The following is a 16,617-nucleotide window of genomic DNA, read 5'->3' as shown; positions in this document are numbered from 1 at the left end:
CCCGGACTATTACGGGGGCGCTGAGTGAGCACGGGAAGGACCGGCAACTCTGTGGGCCCCTCGCTGCAGGTCCCGCCTTGAGCACCAACCCGCGCCCCCCTCCCCACCGCCGCCACCCGTCCTGGCTCACGGGAGGGGCGCCTGCTCCTACCTCTCCCGGCATCCTCACTCGCCTTCCACGACTCGGCCACCGCCCCCGGGAAGACGCACTCACTCTGGAGGTCAGGGGCCCTCCCCGCGGGGACGCGTCGCCGGGGTGAGGCCGGTCGTCTCCGACGGGCTCGGCGCACTGGCCCCGCACGGCCCGGCCGCGACAGTCGCGAGCGCTCGGCGGGTTTTCTCCTCGGTTCCTCAACCAAAACCCTGGACACAGCTAACGGAGAAACAGCACAGACAGGCTCGGTGGCTGCGGGAGGTCCCACAGCGAGGGAGAAGACTCCGGACCCGGTGACCGGGCCCCTTGGGGCCGCAGCGAGGCGCCGGCGGACGCGGGTAGTCCCGCGGGCGGCCGCACGGAGGCAGCACTGGCCCGCCCGAGAGCCCCGTCCCGGCGTGCCCCGCGCCTCCGCCAAGGCCTTGGAGGCGGGACTTCCGGTGTGCGGCTCAGTCTAAGCGCTGCTGCTAGAAGCGAGGTTTGCGGAGGCCGGGCGCCAGCTTTGCGATCAGGTGAGGAGCGACGGGGGAGGGCCGGGGGGCGAGGGCCGGGGGGTGGCTGGTGAGGAGCGACGGGGGGCGGCGGGGTCCGCCGCGGGGCTTATCATCACCGGGGCCCAGCGGGCGCCGTCGGGGTCAGAGCGTGCGGGGCGCCCCGACGCGCGGGGACCCCTGGGCCGGGACCGCGCCGCCGTCCTGGAGGCCTCCTTCCCGCTGCCCGAGGAGGTAGTGGTCCCGCGCCCACCCGGAGCTGCTGTCGGTTCTGCAGACCGGCTGGCTTCAAGCCGATCTGGGTTATAAACACTTTGCATTTCAGCTTTGTGCTGCTGCGCGAGCTGGGGACGCTCTGGTTGGCGGCGGCCCTGTTTGTCGCAGTGGAGGCCCCCGTCGCCTGCAGCGGGGAGAGGCCTTGCACGGGCGGGAGGAGGCTGCTTCTGAGTGGTTTGGGCTCCTGGGTCTGTGCTTCTGTTCCCCTGGCGTTTCCCCTGCCGCCCACTTATTCTCCCACCTTCGACCCCTTTTTAGACTTTCCACATCCTTGTTCCTAAGAAAAGAGGTCCCTGTTTCTTCAGCAAGGGTTTGTTCAGTGTCAGCCCCGAAGGCCAGGTGCTGTGCTAGATGCTGGGGCTACAGCAGGCCCAGGGGGCTTCCTCCCAGGGCTTTGAGCCCTGCCACCTGGTCAGCGTGTATTTCAGTGCTCGCTTGCCCAATACCCTGTGTGTCCGGGTCTGTGCCGCGGCCAAGCGGCTGCACCTAGGGTCCATGGGCCTCATTCTTGTCCTCTAGTGACTTTGCCGCCACACCCTCCTTTTAACGCACTGGGTGGCCCGCTCACTCATGGCTTCGTGGCAGTTGGACTGTTTTGGTGTCCATCACTCTCCCCCACTGTGCTGGTCGCAGCCTCAGGGCGGCGGACAGGGCAAAAGCGGCAGTTCACGGGGCACAGGTGGGTGTCAGGTCGGTCCCAGGGCTCCCCGGGCCCAGCCTCTCGCCCGGTGCCTGCTTTGGTCAATCCCCTGCAGGGCTGTGCGTCTGAGGGCCGGTGGGATTTCTGCACCCCCTTGGTGTATAACATAACGTATTTTGCAGGCGGGCAGACGTCATGGATATAGATGCTGAAAGAGTCAGAATATCGCAGGAGATCAGGGAGTTGGAAAGGATTCTGGATCCCGGCTCCTCGAGTATCAACGTGGACATCTCGGAGTCAAGTCTCGACTCGCATTCTGATGCAGGTCAGTGTCTACGCTCCTAGGTCAGAGCGGCCGTGTCTGCCCTCGGGCTCCGGTCGGCCGCAGTGTGCTGTGCTGCTGGACGGTGTGTTACCACCCCTCCCTCGTCAGCCCCTGGCCCCGCTGGCTGTGTGCGAGCACCCTGCCCCGTGGTGCAGCCGGCTGTCCTGGGAAGAGGGGCCGTGTTGCCCTCCTCAGCGGTCGGAAGGTTCCAGGGCTGAGCTCGCCCCCGTGCTTGAACAGTCACCACCACTGAGACCCCATGGATCTCTTCCCTGGGCTCAGGCAGCTGCCCTCTATCCGAGGACCCTGCTGCCAGGGCTCTTGTTCTGTCCACTCCGCGTGCTTTCCTGGGCCCTGAGTGTCCCTCCCCGCAGCTCTGGCTGGAGGCCTGCCTGCAGTGGCTGAGCCGTCCAGGGCCCCGGCCTGCTCAGCCCGCTCAGGCCCAGCTGCAGCTCTGAAACCGAGCCTCTCACGGTTCCCAGCTACACCAGGGCCTTCCCTCACTTGGCATCGGGGCCTCTGTGCCTGTCCTGTCCCCTCCTCTGAGTAGCTTCACTTCCCCCAGGGCAGAGCTGTCTCCTGTGAAGCCTGCCCTGGTTGTCCCCGCCGTCGTGGTCCCTGCGCGCCCGGCGGCGCTCCGCGTTGGGCTGGCGTCGTCTCTCTCTGGCTGACCCTGCCCTAGGCCTAGTGCCCACTTCACACAGTCGATGGGCAGTGCTCGGCCACTGGGCACGGGCTGGGAGGGGCAGGTCCACGCAGCACAGGTCCCACCCTCCGGACCTCCCCGGCCTCCGCTCCTCTCTTGTCTGCCTGGGAGATGCGCCGCGTGCTGTGCTGGCCGTCGGTCTCCTCGGTGCCTGTGGCGTCCCATCACCAGCCGCCGTCTCCGTCATAGTTAACTGACACGTGTGCTTGCGCTCCTGCAGATTCGCTGCCCGACGAGGACTCGGATGCTGCTGGCCCACTGCCCTTGGTAACTTCTGGCCTGAGGTGACTGTGCCGCTGAGGCAGGCACACCACCCTGCCAGGGGGTCCGGGGAGGGGGTGTCCTGAACTCGTCTTGCTTTTTCTGCATCTTTAAGGTAACACGTGTTTGTTAGTAAAGAGGAAACACCCCGAAGTATCATCGGAAGTAAGGTTGCCCCTGGATAGACCGCTCTTAACAGCCGGGCGTTCACACCTCTTGCTTCCTCTGAGCTCCTGTTGGCTCCACTGACGTCAGGGGATGTGACTGGACACGCGGGAGGCTGAGCGGGCTGCCTGGGTCCTGCCCCGTATTCACCTCTCTGCCTCAGTTTCCCAGTCTGTGCCATGGGGGCACTCACAGCACCAGTCACTGCACACGTACCAGGTCTAGAACAGCACCTGGCAAGTAAAGCACAAAGGTGGTGCCGGTCTTTAACTGTCTTTTGCTTATGTTGTAATTTTACATTAATTTGGAAAGTTTTTACAGTTGGCTTTTTGTTATTTCCATCAAGTCAGTAGAAACAGAATTGCTTCCTGTTTTTAGTAGCTGGGTGGTCCTTCTGATGTAGATTTACGGTAGTTCCATGCTTTTGACACTTGTCGCCTCGAGATAGACATTGGGGCTGGCTCTGTTTTTAGTCTTACAACGCTGCAGCGGCCCCTGTTCCTGCTCACCGCGGCTGCCAGCGAGCCTCTTACAAAGTCCAAGTTTTGCAGAGTTTTTATTGTAGGAAGTGAAAACTGCTTATTTCGTTACACTTCGCCACCTGAAACTTATTCTTAGATAGTACTTTTTTTTTTCTTTAATTTTAATTTTTTTAATTTATTTTTGGCTGCGTTGGGTCTTTGTTGCCGTGCACGAGCTTTCTCTAGTTGTGGCGAGCGGGGGCTACTCTTCGTTGCGGTGTGCGGGCTTCTCATTGCGGTGGCTGCTCTTGTTGCAGAGTACAGGCTCTAGGTGTGCGGGCTTCAGTAGTTGTGGCACACAGGCTCAGTAGTTGTGGCTTGCACGCTCTAGAGCACAGGCTCACTAGTTGTGGCGTACAGGCTTCGTTGCTCTGTGGCATGTGGGATCTTCCCGGACCAGGGATCGAACACTCGTCCCTTGAGTTGGCAGGCAGGTTCTTATCCACTGTGCTGCCAGGGAAGCCCAGAAATTACACATAAATTGAACTGTCTTAAAACTAGGAAACGTGTATGTGTGCTGTGTGGTCCTCTGTCAGGGTGGTCTCACCAGCCCAGCGGCCAGAATGTAGCTCCACTGGGACCCGGACGGTGCGGGAGTGTTCCCTTACCTGCAGTTTTCCGCTTGTCACCAGGAAGGAGAAAGGTGGGGGGAGGCCAGCAATGATGAGGATGACCCCAGGGAGAAGGCACTCCCTGAAGACCCAGAGACCTGCCTGCAGCTGAACATGGTCTACCAGGAGGTCATCCGGGAGAAGCTGGCGGAGGTCAGCCTGCTGCTGGCCCAGAACCGGGAGCAGCAGGTAGGACGGGGTCTGGCCCCAAGAAGCCCTGCAGCCGGGCCTCCCGGGACCAGGGCTCTGGGTCCCCTCCTCTCCAAGGGGAGGCACTGCTGCCTGGCCCACAGGTGGCCCCTTGTGTCTGCCACAGGAGGAAGTCATGTGGGAACTGGTGGGGTGCAAGGGCTCCAGGGTGAAGGACAGCAAGACCCTGCCCTCGAGTCTGTATATGGGGCACTTCATGAAACCCTACTTCAAGGACAAGGTCACCGGAGTGGTGAGTGGTGCAGGCTCTGCCCTTGTCAGGGAGGGTGGGCAGGCTCTGTGGGAAGGGGCTCTCGTCCCCACGGCCTTGGTGGGCGTCGTGACTTCCCTTGGATTCTTCGGGGGAGTGTTCCCCAGCCTCCCTAAATTAAAACTGCCAGGTTCGGGGCTTCCCTGGTGGCGCAGTGGTTGAGAGTCCGCCTGCCGATGCAGGGGACATGGGTTCGTGCCCCGGTCTGGGAGGATCCCACATGCCGCAGAGCGGCTGGGCCTGTGAGCCATGGCCGCTGAGCCTGCACGTCCGGAGCCTGTGCTCCACAACGGGGGAGGCCACAACAGTGAGAGGCCCGCGTACCGCAAAAAAAAAAAAAAAAAAAAAAAACTGCCGGGTTCAGGGGTGAAAGTCCAGGTCTCCTCCCCTGGAAGGTGGCAGCTGACCTCGCTGCACAGAGAAGCCCCTGGGGCGTTTCCTGGAGATGTGACGCGTGGGCAGGAGTGTGGAGTCCTAGCAGCAGAGGTGTCCCCGTGGTTGATGGCAGTCCCGTCCCCCTCGTCAGCACTCGTGGAGTCACTGAGCTCACCGTGTGCCGCCAGGTGGCGTCCAGAGCCGTTCTTAAGGCAGCGCTCTAGGGCCAGGCGTCCGGGGCCTGGCCTCACACGCGGCCGGGCTGCTCGAGAAGCTGGGGGACGGGGTCCTGAGTCCCGGCGGGGAGCACAGTCGGGTTCCATCCACATCATAACAGGACACTCTCCGACAGGGGCCTCCTGCCAACGAAGACACGCGGGAGAGGGCCGCCCAGGGCATCAAGGCTTTCGAGGAGCTCCTGGTGACCAAGTGTGAGAGCCCAGGCCCAAACCTCAGCACCTGCCCGGCTTGGGCTCGAGGGGCCTTCACCCCGCCCTGCCTGTTCCCAGGCCTCCACACAGGCGTGGGCCGCCAGGCTCCTCGGGGCCTTGACCCCTGGGCCTGGTCACTCGAAGCCCTGCTCTTCCCGTGCCGGGTGGGGTCCTTGCGGTGACACTGTCGTGAGGGGCAGGCCCAGCCCCCCTCCCTGGGCTCGGTCTCTGGTCACTCCCGCCACGTTCCTGAGCTCACAGCCCCGGGGGGCCCTGCCCGGGGGTGGGGTTGGGGGGTGCACGCTGGGGAGAGTCCCGGGGCGCCCGCCAGCACCTTCGCTTACTCTCCGCGGGCCTGCACGGGGCACAAGGGTCGCTGAGGGGGTCTGACCGAGGCACACGCGTCCTGGGGACGGCACAACCACATCCTTCTCCTTTTTTCTCAGGGAAGACCTGGGAAAAGGCCCTGCTCAGAAAGTCAGTGGTGAGCGACCGCCTGCAGCGTCTGCTCCAGCCCAAGTTACTCAAGTAAGTCTGAACGCGGGGGATGGGAAGCCGCCTGCCCCCGGGCGGGGCCGGTCCAGGCTGGCGGCTCACGATGGCCAGAGGCCCCGTTAGCCGTGCCCCTTGCTCTGCTGGGGTCGCTCCGCTGCAGCGGGAGTGGCACTGCTCCTGAACTTTCTCCCATGTAGGGCAGCCGGACATCTAGGGTGGCACGTGAGGGTGGGGCAGGCCTGGTGGCCATGTAAGTCATGTGACCTGGGTGCTCTCTCTGGCCTGGGCCTCAGTTTCCATCCCTGGAAGTGAGGACCATTTGCAAGACACGCATCCACGTGTGCTGCTAGCGTGGTGTCTCGTGACCACGTCACAGCACCTAGGGTCGGGCCAGGGGTCCCAGGGGCTGCCCACTGCCTCGCGGCTTGACGCGTGGGTCAGGATCTGTTGTGGTGACAGTTGGGTCGCTCCTCGGGCTGTAGTAGAGCTGGGTTTTCTGCTCGGCCTGTTCTGGAAACGGTTATTTCCTGTAGTGGTAACTGCAGCTCCGGCCTCGGTGCTGGGCATGAGGGTCAGGATGTCTGGAGGGCCTCGCTGTGTGCGGGGCGCAGGGCTGGGAGCTGGGACACAAGCTCTGGGACGTGGGGCGCCGGTAGTGTTGTGTCACCCACATCAGCATCGCCACATTGGCCGCCAGCGTGACCGTCGTGACACCCAGAGGGAGGGCCGCTGCTTCCTTTGCGGGCGCGAGGGCCAGGGCAGCTTACAGAGTGCACGGCTCACCTGCTTCAGCGGGGTTCGCCTTTGGACCCCGCGCCGAGTCTGTGCTGCCCGTCGCCGTGCTGCGTGGTGTGGTATGGGGTGACCAGCTCTTCGGGGTGTGTCCCGGATCTGTGGAAAGGCCGAACTAGCCCCAGAGACCCCAACGTGCCCCCGTGGGGCACAGCAGCACCGTCGGTAACCTGGGTGCCTCTTCCTGCTCCTCAGGCTCGAGTATTTGCAGCAGAAACAGAGCAGCAGCACGAGCGAGGCGGAGAGGCAGATCCTGGAGAAGCAGGCCAGGGAGGCTGAGAAGGAGGTGCGGGACATCAAGTGAGTGGGGTCCTGCCGGGGAGGGTGTCATGCGGGGCGAGCCGAGGGCAGCCCGGCGTGACCCCGTGCCCTGGCCCCTTCCTCCAGTCAGCTGCCCGAGGAGTCCCTGCTGGGGAACAGGCTGGACGACCACGACTGGGAGAAGATCTCCAACGTCAACGTGAGTTGGGGCGGCTCCGTCCCGGGAGCTGGGGTGGGGGTCGGCACCGGGCAGCGAGGCCAAGACCCGCGTGGCCGCCAGACCTGCCGTGACCCTCTCCGGTCAGGTGCGCGTCCACAGCGTGGGGTGGTTTCCGGGGCTCTCCCTGCTGGCGCGTCTCAGCCCCCCGAGCCCTGCACACAGGCCCCTCCGCCTACAGTTCGAGGGCAGCCGCGGCGCACAGGAGATTCGCAGCTTCTGGCAGAACCTCGAGCACCCGGCCATCAACAAGCAGGAGTGGAGCGCGCGCGAGCTGGGCCAGCTGCAGGCCATCGCGGCCGCGCACGGCCACCTGCACTGGCAGAAGATCGCCGACGAGCTGGGGGTGAGGGCTGGAGGGCCCGGGCGGGGGCGGGGCTCCTCGGGCTGCACGTCGCACCGCGGCCAGGGTTGTCCCCTGGAGCTGTCGGAGGTTTCCCTCCTGACGCTTTCGAGGGTGTGGCCCTGGGGGAGGGTGCCCCCTCCACGCGTCCCCAGGCGGAGTTCGGAGGCTCCTCAGACCCCGCTGCTTCTCTGAGAGCTCACGTGCCTTCCACCCACATCCCAGACCAGCCTTTGAGCTCCGTCCAAATGCCTTCCGTCCCCGAGTTCCCGCCTGTCTCTCTCTAGTTGTTTTGGTGTTTGAGAAGAACCTTTTCCTGGTTTCTTGTGGGTTCTGTTATCTTTCTCCTCTCCTAAGGCGAGAACCGAGCTCTCTCCCCTCTGTCTTTAGCGATGGAGGCATTTCAGGCCTGCTTTTCTGAGAACAGCTTGGTGTGGAGTGTCTCCTTGTATCGGGTTTGGAGTGGCTGTGATTTCAGTTTTCATGCCCTCTTTGGATCTTAGCTTACGTAGGAATGTGTTTTTTCATTTTTAAATACTGAGGTGTGTTGGAATCCCTTTTGTTATTCTTTAGTTTGAATTTTATGACCTGAGAATGCAGTCGGTAAACATCTCCATTTTTTAAATTTCTCACTTTTGTGGCCAAGCACGTGGTTGCAGCAGACCAAAGCCACTCAGAAACAAAAGTGTGCCCGCTGCCCTGAGAGTCTGGGTTCCCGTATAAGCCTATTAAATGGAGCTTATTATATTATTGAATTTTGCTCTCTGGAAGAATTGTATTGACGGAACTCGGATGAAGCCTCACATAACTGTTAAAAAGTCGATTTGTCCTCGTGTCGCTCACAGCTTTGCTGTATACGTTTAGCTGCTGTGCGACTTGGTACACTAGCTTTTATTTGCTTGGTAAATGAGTCTTTAGAAGAATCATTCTACGTGATGAGTCCTAACCACTGGACTGCCAGAGGATTCCCTTTATGTCTTTAGTTCCTTAGTGTTTTTCTTTTTTAAGACTTTTTTTGTGTATCTTGGCCGCACCGTGCGGCTTGCGGGATCTTAGTTCCCTGACCAGGGATTGAACCCGTGCCCCTTGCAGTGAAAGCGCAGAGCCCTAACTGCTGGACCGCCAGGGAATCCCCAGACCATTTTTTAGAGCTGCTTAAGGTTCACAGCAAAATGGGGAGGACGGTACAGAGGTCTTTCGTGCACTTTGCCTCCGCACGTGCACAGCCTCCCCTGTCATGAACGTCACTCACCAGGTGGCACGTTTTTTTACCAAGGACAGATCTACGTTGATGTGTCGTGATCCCCCATGGTTTACGTTGGGGTTTGCACATTCTGTGGGTTTCAACGGAAGTACAATGACACGTACCCACCATTATCGTCTAGTACTGGAGGGTTTCACTGCCCTACGAGTCCTCCGTGCTCCACCTATGCACCCTTCCTCCCCCACCCCCCGGCAACCACCGTTCAGTTTACCGTTTCAATAGTTTTGCCTTTTCCAGAATGTCATGTGTTTGTAATCATGCAACACGTGGCCTTTTCAGATTGGCTTCTCTTACTTCTGGACGTGCATTTAAGATTCCTCTGTGTCTCTTCATGGCTCGGTGGCGCATTTCTTGTTCACGCTGAATAATATTCCATTGTCTGGATGGACCAGAGTTTATTTTTCATTCGCCTGCTGAAGGGCATCTTGGGTGCTTCCAGGCCTTGTCAGTTATGAATACAACTGCTGTGAACATCCACGTGCAGGTTTCTGGGTGGACAGAGGTTTTCACCTCCTTTGGGTAAATACCAAGGAGCACGACTGCTGGATCATCACGTTTAGCTTGTAAGCAGCCGCCATGCTGTCTTCCAACGTGGCTGCACCACCTGCGTCCCCACCAGCCACGGACAGGGGTTCCTGCAGCTCCACACCCCCACCAGCATCGGGTGTTGTCGGGCCCACATCTTGCCCATTCTGATAGGGACGCAGTGGGGCCTCACCTTAATTTTCATTTCCCTGGTGACTTACGACATGGTGCTCGCCATCCGTGTATCGTCTTTGGTGACGTGTCTGTTGGTCCATTTATCATTCAGGTAGTTCATTTTCTGATTGTTGAGTTTTAAGAGTGCCTTGTGTGTTTTGGATATCAGTCCTTGTCAGATGTGTCTTTTGCAAACATTTTCTCCCAGTCTGTGGCTTGTCTTCTAATTCTCTCGACATCGTCTTTCATCGAGCAGAAGTTTACAACTTTAATGACGTCCGGCTCACAAGTTCTTTCTCCAGTGGGTCGTGCCTTTCGTGTCGCGTCTCCAAAGGCCTCACCACCTGCACACCTCAACTAAACAGACTGCAGGAGGCTGCCCACCCTGTGCTCTGTAACCAGAGAGCTTGCTCTGGGAAAGAAGACAGTTCACACCGCCTTCATTGGCTCTTGGAAAACCCCTTCCCCGTAGGAGATGAGTGAGGGGGCAGATTTGGGCAAAAGTGTTTGCGGCGGGGACTGGGGGCTGTGTGCTCAGCTGGAACTCTGGTGGAAGCCGGGGGCCCGTCGCCTTGGCGCTCTCCTTGCGAGGGTGTCCCGGACGCAGATGCCACACCAGGGACTGTCCAGAACCCCAACCCCCAGCCCCCTGCACGGGTGACGCTCGGCCACCCCGATGGAGGCTTTGCAGAGACCGCCTCCGGGCTCCAGGGTCCGCGCCACGGTGCCGGCACATGCCTTGCAGGATACCTTCGTGCGTAGACTTGGCTGACCTGAGGCCTCTGTTGGGAATTTGAGTTCACAGTATGGTTTTGGTGTCACATAAATGGGGAGCTCTGACAGCTTGTGGACGTACTTGCTTTCATACGCCAGTGTTGGGGACCCTCTTTAGTGGGCCCGAGCCTTCTGTCGGGGGCACTCTCCACTGTCCCCCAGGGGCCTGGCAGGAGTGCAGCCTTGGCTCGCAGTTGGGCATCCCCCGTGCGTGGCGAGTGCCAGTAACCCCCCCCCCCCCCGCCCCGCTCTGTGCTTTGGCCCCGGCAGACCTGCCGCAGTGCCTTCCAGTGCCTGCAGAAGTACCAGCAGCACAGCCCGGCCCTGAAGCGCAGGGAGTGGACGGAGGAGGAGGACCGCGTGCTCACCCAGCTTGTGCAGGAGATGCGCGTCGGCAGCCACATCCCCTACCGGAGGAGTGAGTCCCGCGCCCGGGAGGGCGGAGCCCCCGGCCGTGCCCTAGTCACAGCTGCGCGAGCTGGCGGGGCGGAGTGGGGGTCATGTCGTCCCGGGCGGCCGGGAGGCGTGGCACCCACAGAGCCCCTCTGTCCCCAGTCGTCTACTACATGGAGGGGAGGGACTCCATGCAGCTCATCTACCGCTGGACCAAGAGCCTGGACCCCAGCCTGAAGAAGGGTCTCTGGGCCCCAGAGGAAGACGCGGTACGCTGGCAGGACCCAGGGGAGCTGGAGCCTGGAGTTTAAAACTGAACTGGGCCTGGGGAGGTCGTGACTGTGGCAGCAGAGGGACCGTTTGTGCGCTCCTCTCTCTGCAGAAGCTGCTTCGGGCAGTTGCCAAGTACGGGGAGCAGGGTTGGTTTAAAATCCGGGAAGAGGTGCCAGGTAGGAGCGATGCCCAGTGCCGAGATCGGTGAGTCGGACAGCGCTGGGCAAGGGATGGCCTTGCTGGGTTGCTTCTGTGTGGGCCGCGGGCCGGGCTGGGAGACTGGCCCGGGGTCATCTGCTGGCGGAGGGGGAGGCCGTGGCCTTGGGGCCTAGGCGTACCAGGGCTCACCTGCTCAGGAAGCAGGGCGGCTTCTTTTTGAGACCAGGCTTGTGTGCAGGCTCAGCTGGACATCCTTTGAGACCCCCTGGTTGGCAGGTTCCCTGAGCCCCGTGGTCTGAATTCCTCTCCCAGCTCTCTGGTGGCAGGTTCCTGGCAGGCAGCTGCAGCTTCGTCCTTTTCTCGGCTCGCTTTTTTTTTTTTTCTTTTTAACCACTTTATTCTGTAATTCACATATAATCCATTCATTTAAAGTGTACAGTTCTGTGGGTTTCGTTGTGTTTATTGAGCTGTGCAGCCATCGTCACAGTCAATTCTAGAACGTTTTGATCACCCCACAAAGAAACACTGTTCCCTGCCAAAATACAGCAGTTCAAGAGTGGGCAAAGGGGGCTTCCCTGGTGGCGCAGTGGTTAAGAATCCGCCTGCCAATGCAGGGGACACGGGTTCGAGCCCTGGTCTGGGAAGATCCCACATGCCACGGAGCGACTAAGCCCATGCGCCACAACTACTGAGCCTGCGCTCTAGAGCCCGCAAGCCGCAACTGCTGAAGCCCACGCGCCTAGAGTCCATGCTCTGCAACAAAGAGAAGCCACCGCAGTGAGAAGCCCACACACCACAACAAAGAGTAGCCCCCGCTCGCTGCAACTAGAGAAAGCCTGCACGCAGCAACGAAGACCCAACGCAGCCAATAAATAAATAAATAAATTTATTTATTTTTAAAAAGTAAAAAGGGCAAAGGACTTGAATAGACGTTTCTCGAAAGAAGACTTGCAAATGGGCATTAAGCACATGAAAAAATGCCAACACGGTTAGTCATTATAGAAATACAAGCCAAAACCACAGCAGGATACCACCACACACACCTAAGGACGGCTAATGTTTATAGATAATAGGAAATAACAAGTGTTGGAGAGGATGTGGAAAAGTTAGAACGCTTGTGCACTGGTGGTGGGATCACAAAACGTATAAAATGGTGCAGCCACTTGGGAAAACAGTATGGAGATTCCTCAGAAAGATAGACCGAGAAGTACCACATTATCTAGCAATTCCGCCCAGTACCCAAAAGAATTGAAATCAGGGGCTCAAACAGAAATTTGTACGCCCGTGTTCGTGGCAGCACTCTTCACAGCAACCGAAAGGTGGAAACAACCCAAGTGTCCGTCAGCAGATGAGCGGATAAACGAAATGCGCTTCTAATGTATGGACACTAGAATGCTATTCAGACTTAGAAATGAGGGGTATTCTGATAGGTGTTACAGCATGGGTGAACCGTGGAAACATGAACGCTTGTGTACAAGTGTTTGTGTGGACATACGTACTCGTTTCTCTCAGCTACACCTACGAGTGGAATTGCTAGGTCACATGGTGATTCTGCTTAACTTTCGAGGCGTGACTGTTCTCCAAAGTGGCTGTGCCCTTTTCCATTCCCACCGGCAGTGTAGGAGGCTCCCCGGCTTCTACATACTCACTAACACTTACTGCCTGTGGTTCGAGCCATCCTGGTGGGAGTGAAGCGGCATCTCCCTGTGATTTTGGTTTGCGTTTCCTGAAGACTGATGGTGTTGAGCGGCTCTCCTGTGTTTGGCCATTTGTGTATCTTCTCTGAAGAAACAGCTATTTCTGTCCTTTGCCCATGTTAAAAACGGAGTTATAAGGGTTCTTTATGTATTCCAGATACAAGTCTCTTAGCAGATCTGTGATTTGCAAATACCCTGTCCCAGTCTGTGGGTTGTCTTTTCGCTTTCTTGATGGTGACCTTTGAAGCACACAAGTTTCTTATCTTGCTGAAGTCCAGTTTGCCTGTATTTTTCTTCTGTTGCCTGTGCCCTGGGTGTCATAGCTTAGAAACCACTGCAGATGACAGGGCGGCAGCAGGAGGCCATCTTGGCTTCTAAAACGTCCCTTTGTTTTTATGTTGCTTTCAGGTATCTCAGAAGGTTACATTTTGGCTTGAAAAAGGGACGATGGAATTCCAAAGAAGAGGAAAAGTTAATTGAATTAATAGAAAAATATGGTGTCGGTAAGTTCTCATTTTTTGTTTTGGTTTTTTTAGTTTCACACATACTACATAGTGATTTTAACATTTGCGTGAGTCAGGGAGTGATGATAGTAAGTCTAGTAATCATCTGTCCCCGTACAAAGTTATTATAACATTATTGACGATGTTTCTTCTCCCGTGTAGAGCGCCCCCTGGCTTATTTATTTGGTACCTGGAGATTTCTACTTCCTAATCCCCTTCACCTGCTTGGCCTCACCCCTCACCCCTCCCCTCTGGCAACCACCCATTTGTTCTCTGCATCTGCGGGCCTGGCGTCTGTCTGTTTTGTGTGTTAGACCCCATGCACAAGTACAGTCACACTTCCTCTGACTCATTCCACTTGACCTAACACCCTCTAGGTCCATCCGTGTTGTTGCCAATAGCAAGATTTCTGTTTTTTCCTTTCATGGCCGAGCAGTGTTCCATTGTGTGTATAGACACTACATTTTCATTATTGTTGTCTGTCCATTCATCTGTCGATAGACACTTAGGTTGCTTCCGTGTATTGGCTGTTGTAAATAGTGCTGCTGTGAACATGTGGGTGTTAGCTCCTCTTTAAATGTTTTGGAGAATTCACCTGTGGAGCCATCTGGTCCTGGACTTTTGTTTGTTGAGAGTTTTGTTTTATTTTTTGTTTTTTGTTTTTTTACTGATTCAATTTTATTACTGGTAATCAGTCTATTCATACTGTCTGTTTTTCCTGACTCATTCTTAGGTGAGTGTGCTTTTCTAGGCATTTATCCATTTCTTCTAGATTGTCTAGTTTTTTGGTGTATAATTTTTTGTAATAATCTTACATGATCCTTTATATTTCTATGGTGTCGGTTGTAACTTTTCCTTTCCATTTCTGACTTTATGGATTTGGGCCCCCTCTTTTTCTTGATGAGTCTGGCTAAAGGTTTCTCAATTTTGTTTATCTTCTCAAAGAACCAGCACTTAACTTTCATTGACTGTTTTCTGTTATTTTTTTAATCTCTGTTTCATTTATTTCCACTCTAATCTTTATTATTTTCTTTCTTTTACTAACTTTGAGCTTTGTTCTTCATTTTCTGGTTCCTCTAGGTGTAAAGTTAGATTTTGTACGTGAGGTTTTTCTTGTTTCCTGACATAGGCTTGTATTGGCATAAACTTCCCTCGTAGGGCTGCTTTTGCTGCATCCCATAGGTTATGGGTCTTTGTGTTTCTGTCTTCATTTGTCTCCAGGTATTTATTTCCTCTTTGATTTCTTCAGTGACCCATTGGTTGTTTAGTGGCAGATCGTTTAGCTTCCACATGTTTGTGTTTTTGAAGTTTTTTTCTTGTAGTTGATTTCTTTCTTTTTTTTGTTGTTGTAGTATTTATTTATTTACTTTGGCTGTGCCGGGTCTTAGTTGCGGCACGCAGGATCTTTTTAGTTGTGACATGCAGGATCTTTTTTAGTTGCGGCACGCGGAATCTTTAGTTGCAGCACGCGAGCTCTAAGTCGCGACGTGTATGTGGGATCTAGTTCCCTGCCCAGGGATGGAACCCCAGCCCCCTGCATTGGGAGCATGGAGTCTTAGCCACTGGACCACCAGGGAAGTCCCTCTTGTAGTTGATTTCTAGTCTCATACTATTGTGGTCAGCAAAGATGCTCGATATGATTTTACTCGTAAATTTATTGAGACTTGTTTGTGGCCTAGTATGTGGTCTGTGCTGGAGAATGTTCCACGTGCACTTGAAAACAATGTGTATCCTGTTTGGGGGTGACATGTTCTGTATATATCTATTAATTCCATCTGGTCTCACATGTCATTTAAGGCCAGTGCTTCCTTACTGATTTTTTTTTCTGTCCATTGATGTGAGTGGGATGTTAAAAGTCCCCTACTACTATTAGGTTGCTGTCAATTTCATTTTGCTTAATTCTCTCTGTCTGTTTCTGTGTTTAGGTCAGTTAGGTTTCCCGATCTTGGAGAAGTGGCCGTGTGTAGGAGACATTCTGTGGGCCCAGCAGTGCAGTCTTCTCTGGTCACCAGAGCTCTGTGTTCTAGGGGTGCCCCTACATGGGCTTTGTGGGCCCTTCTGTTGTGTCAGGGTCAACTACTGTGGTGCTGGTCAGCGGGGCCGGCCCTGGTGCAACGGCTGTGGGCCTGCTGCAGGGCAGGGTAGGCTTCCTGCGTGGTTGGCTGCACGTCCGGGGTGGGGGAGCGGTGCTTGGAGCAGGGCTTCTGCCGGCTGGGGCCATGTCCCCAGAGCTAATAGGCTAGAGGGAGGATTCCAGAATGGCGCCCACCAGCACTGGTGTTACTGCAGTGGACCTGGCTCCCCAAAATGGCTGCCACCAGCGTCTCCATCCCCAGGGGGAGCTCCATTTACCTCCTGCCTCTGTGGGAGGCTCTCCACCATCGGCAAGCGTGTCTGACCCAGGCTCCTTGCAAACCGCTGTCTCACGTAAGATTCTGAGTGCACCCTTTAAGAACGGAGTCTCTTGGGCTTCCCTGGTGGCGCAGTGGTTGAGAGTCCGCCTGCCGACGCAGGGGACACGGGTTCGTGCCCCGGTCCGGGAAGATCCCACATATCGCAGAGCGGCTGGGCCCGTGAGCCATGGCCACTGAGCCTGCGTGTCCAGAGCCTGTGCTCCGCAACGGGAGAGGCCACAACAGTGAGAGGCCCGCGTACCGCAAAAAAAAAAAAAAAAAAAAGAGCTGAGTCTCTGTGTCCCATAGCCCTCTGGCTCTCCCAAGTGTATACCCTGCTGGCTTTCAAACCCAAATATTCTAGGGGCTCATCTTCCTGGTGCAGGACCCCCCAGGATTGGGAGCCCAGTGTGGGGCTCAGACCCTACGCTCCTGGAGAAAGACTTCTGTGATGGTGATGTTCCTCCCGTTTGTGGGCTGCTGCCCCGGAGGTGTGCATCCTGACTGCCCTGCGTCTCTACCCCTCTTCCCCGTCTCGTTTTGGTTTCTTCTTTGTGCCTTCGATTGTGGAAAATATCTCGTTAGCCTTCAGGCCATTCTCACGTGCGCTAACTCTGTGAGTAGTTGTACTTCTGGTGTGTCCCCGGGAGGTCAGCTCAGGGTCTCCCTACTCCGTGGTCTTGGCATCTCTGGTGAGTTCTTGATGCGTTTGCTGTCCGAGGGCTTCTCACAGCTTTGCGTTCATGGTGGAGTTTTGCAGATACCACTGGAGGCCTGTGGTTTGCTCTCATCCCTGGTCATCAGCTCTTCTGCCCCGTTTTTTTTAATATTTTGGCCACGCCATGCAGCTTGTGGGATATTAGTTTCCCGACCAAAGACCGCACCTCGCTGTGAGAGTGCAGAGTCCTAACCACTGGACCAGCAGGGAATTCCCGTTC

The 16,617-nt window shown here is 56.7% G+C and overlaps 1 protein-coding gene across 4 annotated transcripts in view; it reads left to right on the top strand.

Annotated features, from left to right (window-relative positions):
• The first annotated feature begins 483 nt into the window (after positions 1–483).
• SNAPC4 (small nuclear RNA activating complex polypeptide 4) overlaps positions 484–16,617 on the top strand; it is a 26,167-nt gene continuing 10,033 nt past the window's right edge. Inside the window, exons 1-14 of one of the 4 annotated variants that reach the window (XM_033415273.2) lie at positions 484–666; positions 1,744–1,886; positions 2,813–2,859; positions 4,172–4,339; positions 4,467–4,592; positions 5,338–5,416; positions 5,863–5,944; positions 6,899–7,003; positions 7,091–7,163; positions 7,270–7,527; positions 10,532–10,679; positions 10,817–10,923; positions 11,037–11,131; positions 13,192–13,286. In XM_033415273.2, coding sequence (XP_033271164.1) covers positions 1,757–1,886; positions 2,813–2,859; positions 4,172–4,339; positions 4,467–4,592; positions 5,338–5,416; positions 5,863–5,944; positions 6,899–7,003; positions 7,091–7,163; positions 7,270–7,527; positions 10,532–10,679; positions 10,817–10,923; positions 11,037–11,131; positions 13,192–13,286 — 1,513 coding nt within the window. In that variant the 5' untranslated portion in view covers positions 484–666; positions 1,744–1,756. Of the gene's footprint in view, positions 667–1,743; positions 1,887–2,812; positions 2,877–4,171; positions 4,340–4,466; positions 4,593–5,337; positions 5,417–5,862; positions 5,945–6,898; positions 7,004–7,090; positions 7,164–7,269; positions 7,528–10,531; positions 10,680–10,816; positions 10,924–11,036; positions 11,132–13,191; positions 13,287–16,617 lie in introns of those variants that run through there. The other 3 variants (XM_033415274.2, XM_033415276.2, XM_033415275.2) reach the window with 3 other exon arrangements.

The sequence above is a fragment of the Orcinus orca genome, chromosome 6 (assembly GCF_937001465.1).
Source record: "Orcinus orca chromosome 6, mOrcOrc1.1, whole genome shotgun sequence".
NCBI lineage: Eukaryota > Metazoa > Chordata > Mammalia > Artiodactyla > Delphinidae > Orcinus > Orcinus orca.
Note: the sequence above shows the minus strand (reverse complement) of the source record. Positions and strands in the feature narration are given on the sequence as shown.